The sequence below is a fragment of the Megalops cyprinoides genome, chromosome 7 (assembly GCF_013368585.1).
Source record: "Megalops cyprinoides isolate fMegCyp1 chromosome 7, fMegCyp1.pri, whole genome shotgun sequence".
In the NCBI taxonomy this organism is placed as follows: domain Eukaryota; kingdom Metazoa; phylum Chordata; class Actinopteri; order Elopiformes; family Megalopidae; genus Megalops; species Megalops cyprinoides.
The window spans coordinates 17,922,555-17,929,613 of NC_050589.1; the positions used below are offsets into that span (position 1 = coordinate 17,922,555).

The window sequence follows — 7,059 nt, forward strand, 5'->3', positions numbered from 1 at the left end:
GACTGCCTTCACTTTGAATCCAGATAAACCCGAGTCTCCAGCTGGAGGGGCTGAGCTCAGATGCACACTGTCGAAAGGGGGGTGGGGGTCTAGGCAGAGGAGAGGAGAGCGAGGCGGAGGGGGACGACTGCGGGCACCAGAGTGGGTTGCACTTAGGGCTCTTGAACCCTGTGGTACTCGCCAGTCTGAGGACTTGCGACGTTGAAATTCGACACTCGAAAGTAGTCGAGCGTATACGACCTCCTAGTCGTACTACGTAAACCTCTACCGTTTCCTCTTACCGATACATTCCGGACAAGGGGTACATCAGGCTACTGCGTACTAAAAGCAACTCAAAGAAGTCATGTTTGATTTATATATAATGTACTACAAGTTTCAGTCTAGGATTGAAGGAAAGTCATCATTTGGTCAATTTCACGGACGAATGCAATAAATGCTTTAACATTTAAACGTCATCATTCGCACAAGGTATCTTTCAGTTCATTAGCTGATTTGTACCTGTGTTGTTAAAACATAACCAGTATGTAATCGTACATTGCTGTTAATAGGTTATCTTCAAGTTATTTTTAATTATCATAGATCCCATGCCCCAAAACACGGCCTCAGTAAACATACCAATGACCTGGAAATATTTCCTTAGAATTAAGATGACTCATATTGCAATGCTCTCACAATCTTCATTGTTTAACATTTAACAGAAGAACGATAGAGGAATGCAGTACAATTGTACTGGTGCAAACTGAAAGTTTAAACTCTATCCTTTCATCCTAGTGGCTGTTTACTGTTAACTCAAAAAGGGGTTAATGAACTGTACAGTTAAGAAAGTAAAAATTAAATGCATCAATTGAACATGGGTTTTAACATATGTATGTCTTCTTCCTGAGACTTAAATTTGGAGAAATTAAAGGGAATTAACATCTAGCTAAAATATATTTCATAAAAAACACATGCTATCGGTTACCAGCTGAAAATGACTCATGTAGAAAATTAAAGTTATAAGTTCAATAAATCAAAAATGAGCACTCGCACACCCAACAAATAAATATAGATACATTTCAGTGATTAAATAAATGGTTCCTTGGTTTAATACATTTTATACTACACCACTACATTTTTTTAGTACAATCATGCAGTCTAATTTTTGGCCATAGTCTGAAATTTACACAGCTAGTTGCCAAATTTGTGCAACATTCCTAGAAGAAATGGATACAGTCATGTTTTGTTTTATAGTGCCTTTCAGTGACAAAGTGTTGTGTAGTGCTTTAGTTCTGAACACAGGGACACAGGAGTACATTTTTGGTGTCTATTTTCTTACACCACTTTCATTTTTATTTCAGTGCAAATGAACCGCATTCAAAACATCTTATAGATGAAAGCTTCAATTGCTCATAAGTTAAGGAATTTAAAAAATATTCTCAAAAGCACAAACAATAACATATTTTTCAGTAGGAGTTCATGGGTATGAAACAGGTGAGACTAAAACCTTAAAAAATGCTAATTGTCCTGAACCTGTTGTTGTTTTGAACCATTAACAAGTGTCCTGATTTAAATAAGGATAATCCATAGAATTATCTTTGTAGGTTTAATGTAGGCTTAGTTTACACATTAGTAATGACAAAAAGATCTGTGTAAAGTTACCACCAATATCCAGCCCAAAACAAAATTACCTAAAATTAACCAAAATGGTTTGTTACAATTAAAATGATTTAACACAATCATTCTACTACATAAGATACAATCACATAAAGAGGAAATGAGCTGCAGATGAGTGATCCTTATTTAAATCAATTTAAGTCATTGTTAAGCACACAAAAACAATTAACAACAGGTTTAAAGGCATATTTTGCTTTCCATATTTCAAGCTCACAAGGCTCCACTGCCATTTTTGTATTACATAAAATATGTACAGTCTAGATCATGTGCAAAATGATACTGATGTCTTTTATATTTCCTCAACAAATGCCCCTCATTAACACAGTTGCTCTTACAATTCACCTTAACTTGTATATAACAAAATAGAACACTGTCTGAGGATTGACCACAGGGATATGATCAACTGTCCAGAAGTGCAATGATCTTTACAGAAGATAAAAAAGAAATCAACAAAATAACTTCACATACCCTAACCAAAGAGATAAACCATATTGTTTCATGACTGGAACGACACAAACAATGTGGAAGGAAGGGTTTTAGGAAATGTTGCGTTATTTGAGAAGGACCAGGATGTTACTTTCAATAAGGCCTAGAATAAAACAGTCTTTCGTTTATACTTTCCCAGTGTCTTAGTTCAATCTACAGTAATTCATACAAGGCCCCTCCCATACAGGCGGACACTCAAGACTGATCCATATCAGTTTCTATACTGGTGGCTGGTTCGATGTCCATTTGCTCCTCAGTATTCATTCCATTTGTTCTGGTGCTTGCAGATGTATCTAGATCTTCAAGGGTCACTGTAGCATTGCTTGGCTTCAACATGTTTGGACCATTGCCTGCATCTTTGCCTTTCATATCATTTGTTTCTGACATTTCCTTGTTTTCAGCTGTTGTAGCTGGGTCACAGAAGTCAGTTCTGGGCTGTTTTTCAGCTCGCCCTTCCCCAGTAGGAGGCGAAACGCTGCCTTCCCCTGTGTTTGTGTGACTCCCTGCACTCAAAGGGCTGCTGCGCTGCTCAGACTCACGGTTATCTGGGCTGCTGTCTGTGGGGCCCTCCATGGTCTGGTCCTGGCCATTGGAGAATTCCTCAGTCGTCACTTCTTCCCGTTTCTTCTTTGCTGGTTTCTCAGAGGCAGCCGTTCCTCCATCTGCTTGTTTGGCATTGGCTGAACTTGGTTGGCACTGGGCATTCTCTTCTGTTTGACTATCCTCTTTGAGTCGTTCATCATTTTTCGTTTCGTCTTTTACATGGCTTGAATCACTGGCTCCGGAGTGCTCCGTGTCCCCGTTGCCCATGACTTTGGGATCCACCGAGGACACCTCAGGCAGCGGCTCAGGGTCAACCGATGACCCCTGGACTGACCTCTGTAAGTCTGCACGAGTTTCATCCTCCGTCAGCCGCTGGGTCTCTGTACTGTTGTCAGTGGGCTTTTCCTCCTTCAGGGCACTTCCCGCCTCGCCGTCTTTCACTTTGCTCTTCACTCGCCCTTCCTCTGAGGCTCCACTCTCTCCATTTCCCGATGCTTCCTGCTTCTTCTCAGATTTCTTCCTGAGACGTTTCTGGATCTTTCTAGGACACCATACAAACTTATCTTTTGGCTCGTAGTTCTGAAAGGCAAACTTGATCAGTTTCCTTCGCTCTCTCTTGTCTCGAACAGCAAACAGGAAGTAGTCCAGCACACTCCTCTTCACACTGCTCAGGTTCTTCCGGACTAGCGTCTCCTCCAAGAAGAAGCGCACCAACGGGGCCTGGTAATGCTCGAATCCAAGCTCCCCTAGGCTCTTCAGGATACGGGTGATGCGTAGATTATTGTGCATATTTCTGCCAATAACAAAAAGACAAAATGATAAGTACATGGTTAAAAGGCCAAATATGCATCAAAATGCTTGACTTGGAAGATTTCTCCATCTCTGCCACTGCAAACTTAATAACATTATAGCTGCAATCTTTATAATGACTCCTTGACTATACTGAGCCTTCAGCATACCAGCATCAGGATAGCATATCACTCTTTCTTATCACCTCTTAAAACTGTATTTCCTGTGACGGAATGGAAGACACCTTATTTGCTGAACAGACCTTTCAAGGTTGGCAAATCTCTCCCTCCAGTTTTCTGCACGCTTGACCTCCCCTGTGTCTTTGTTGAGCAGCTGTATACCATAGAAGCCCAACATGAGCTCATAGGACTCTACCAGCCTCCGCTTTGCCTCTTCACTCTCACGAAATGCCTGCAGACAGAATGGAGAAACAGCAGATTGGTATGAGCGTATGACATAATCACATTCTTCCTTCGGAAGTTTTAGCAAGCCACTGACCTGGATTTCCTTCTTCGTCAGCTCACTGGCCATGTAGTTCACTCCTGGTTCTCGCAGAGGAAACAGCCTACGAACATTTTAGTTGTAATTAAATTTCAAATGTACAGTCGCATCAGACTACACTGGACAGCATGTTGTTAACTCACTGAAATGAATGAAAATGTGTTCTCACCACTGAATGTAGGAATGGACTCTTTCCAATCTTTTATAGTCTGTCTTCCATTCTTTATGAAATGCCTCTATTGAGACCTCTGGAAAGGAAAATTAGAGGGTTCCATGCCATTTTCATCAAGTTCATCAAGTAACAATGTACTTATAACTTGTTCCGTACAGTTTATTAAGTGACATACCATCAGGGGAAGACGTAATTTCATTCAGGTAAAATTTTAAATTAGTCATTCTTTCCTCTGGGCATTCTTCTTCATTGATATTCTGAGAAGCAGTACATACAAAAAAGCATTAAGAATGGCCAGAAAGTGTCTCCATTATTCTGCATTCCCATAACAGAGTGATTACAACAAGTGATCAGTGATTTTACTTTGCTCCTCAATATTAAGCAGTCTGACTTACTGGATATCCATGCCTGTAGTTTTGCATGTCCCTTGCAGCACGCAGGTTTCTTGAAGATGGATTTGACCACTAAAAAGGGGGGAAAAAATCAATCAATCGACCTTCAAAATCTACAACAGAAAATGTAATGAGAATTTTTTTATGTGGTGTTAACCAAACAGACTGTAAAAATGTGCAAACATCCACACTAATATACACATGACCAAGAGTGTTTTGTACAGCACTTTTGTACAGAATGATTTTTTTTTCAAGAATTTAAAAAGACTGTAGGAACCCTGCAACCCCGCTAGGGAGGTCTTGCACCCTCCCCCACTGCCTGGTATCCCCAGTTTCAATATTTGTACATTTGAATGAGGTTTGGGGAGTAACGACGAAATGTGACCAACAACAAGTTCTGTTGAGCTACTCATTCCACACATTCTACTACCAGGCTGTTACATTTCTCCTAACCACGGGACACCCCTCTCATCAACTGTGACAGCATTCATAGCCCAGTAAACCCAACCTCACCATTCAGCTGTGAATTACACCAAACCAGCCAATGACAAGAACATACAGTAACTGCATTTTGCAGTCCATTGCTGAATTCGATCATCATTTCAACCACAGGGTCCACAGATCAAACACTTAAAACTGAATTGACACACTGAAGATACCAAATGACTCCCATCTTATACTAAAATAGCGCCTACATTTAAAATGTATTTGTTTACAGGTTTGTATAACATTAGATATTTGAATGAAGGTTTCTTAGGCTAACCTCAGCTTACGGCCTACAGCTACTCATAAATCATTTATATATTTCCCATGGTATCATTTCTACAACTACTCAGTCGGGATGCTGAAACGCAGTAATATCAATAACTGGCTATCTCCATAAAGAAATTTGTGGCTAGGTAGCTAGACTGATACATTGCTATAAACTATGCAGTTAGCGCGCACTCATTTGTAACTTAGATCATTTTTACACGCCATCATTTGTAGCGCATTTTAGCAAGCATATGATTGCAATTCCTATCTTAATGTTTAAGTAGCCAACTACACTTAATACAGGATTACAAGGGAACAGTGGCATTTTAATTAAGGGAGCATTTTAAATAAGGGAGCATTTCAGGTCTCGTCATTCTAGTAAGTCCTCCAGCAATGACACGTATGACTGCAAGGCGCAACATCAGCTAGCCATATACTGTTGACTTGTGATGATGGCGATGTTGCAAACGAAAGCAGAAGCGGGATGCAGTTATGCGCTATAGCCGGTAACATTTCTAATGAATGTGGTACCTCTAACTTGCTGCCCATCGTGACACTGTATTAGCTAGCTGGTGAAGTATAATGTAAAACACCCACCAAACTCCAAAAAAAAAAAAAAATGGGGAAACGTGAGATGGAAAAAGCCCTGAAACTAGTAGCAACGTAGCAGACGAATAGCTACATTACTACTAGCTTCCATGAACTACATTCATTTCATTGAAAAGAATACTTCCGGTGAAATGCATCTGGGCTGCAAGGGTGAGAATCTGACCGAAACCTTAGCTAGCCGGCTAGGTAGCTAGCTAACGTTAGCCAAAATGGTAGACTAGCGAGCTTACTTGCTAAAATATGTAGCAAACATGATAGAGGCCATGGCTGGAACGCAAAAATCAAATATTTCATGTATAATTTTAAAAACAAAACCACAAGGCTATAAAGCATCCACCTTTCCAGCTAGCAAGCCAACTATTTAGCAACCGCTACCTACCAATCCACCACCAGGCAAACAATGATTCTGCATCCTTCAATGCTTCATCTTGAAACTGCACTTCAGTTTCAGCAACATCCATCAACTCGTAAAACATTCCTAGCTGTACACATGCAAAATTAATATTACATGTAAAATATATATATATAAAACAGTACAACAAAACATACAAAGCCCCAGGATTTCTGAGTTTTGTCCTGGCTTGAACGCCGCGTTATGCTTTCCCCCAAGTCGTCTCCATCGCTTTCCGTGTCCCAAGTCGAATCATACTCGCAGACTAAATCGTCCTCCATAACCGAACAATCAATCTTGATGCAAGAGCAGAGCAGTCTAAATATGAAATAAATTAACTTTGGAACCAGCCTTGGCAAGTTTTGCAACGGAAGAAGAACAACCATCCGGCCTTTCGAGAACAGTACCCGAAAGTTCCATCGCCTCAATGGCACGGGTTGAACAGAAGCAAATGTGTCTGGGGGGCCTAATCAACCAGTCGGCTAGCTTGACTATCTACTTATGTCACAAGTTTCGGTTGCGCAAGTCAAAAATGGTCATATTTGTCAAAATGAATGATTGACGTAAAAGGAGGTTCAATATATCTTTGACATCTGTGAGTGTTTTCTTGCTTCATACGCAATTAATAGACAATATTATTACAATAATATTTTGTTGTGTCTAAGTCTTATTTTCTCTGGGCCCTTTAGAGAATAACAAGAAGCTCATATTCCGGCTTTGGGATACTTTTTACATTTAATATTTTTTCTCCTCGCACAGTTGGTTTTGAA

General features: G+C 40.2%; 1 protein-coding gene across 1 annotated transcript; it reads right to left on the reverse strand.

Moving 5' to 3' along the window:
* Nucleotides 1–1,966: 1,966 nt before the first annotated feature.
* Nucleotides 1,967–6,707, reverse strand: ogfr (opioid growth factor receptor). The gene is made up of 7 exons (XM_036534056.1): nt 6,448–6,707; nt 4,540–4,608; nt 4,320–4,401; nt 4,142–4,220; nt 3,970–4,036; nt 3,734–3,882; nt 1,967–3,475 (listed from the first exon to the last, which is right to left on the reverse strand). The coding sequence occupies exons 1-7, from the start codon at nt 6,673–6,675 to the stop codon at nt 2,335–2,337; spliced, it is 1,815 nt and encodes a 604-aa protein (XP_036389949.1). The 5' UTR covers nt 6,676–6,707; the 3' UTR covers nt 1,967–2,334.
* Between the last annotated feature and the right edge of the window lie 352 nt (nt 6,708–7,059).

What these genes read in the sequence shown, in the direction of transcription:
- ogfr (XM_036534056.1), bottom strand. Translation starts at nt 6,675, where the DNA reads ATGGTTGTTCTTCTTCCGTTGCAAAACTTGCCAAGGCTGGTTCCAAAG. An exon ending in GTCCATTCCTACATTCAGTG is followed by an intron (nt 4,037 to 4,141) that starts GTGAGAACACAT and finishes AAATGTTCGTAG; the next exon opens with GCTGTTTCCTCTGCGAGAAC. An exon ending in AGATTTGCCAACCTTGAAAG is followed by an intron (nt 3,476 to 3,733) that starts GTCTGTTCAGCA and finishes TGTTATTGGCAG; the next exon opens with AAATATGCACAATAATCTAC.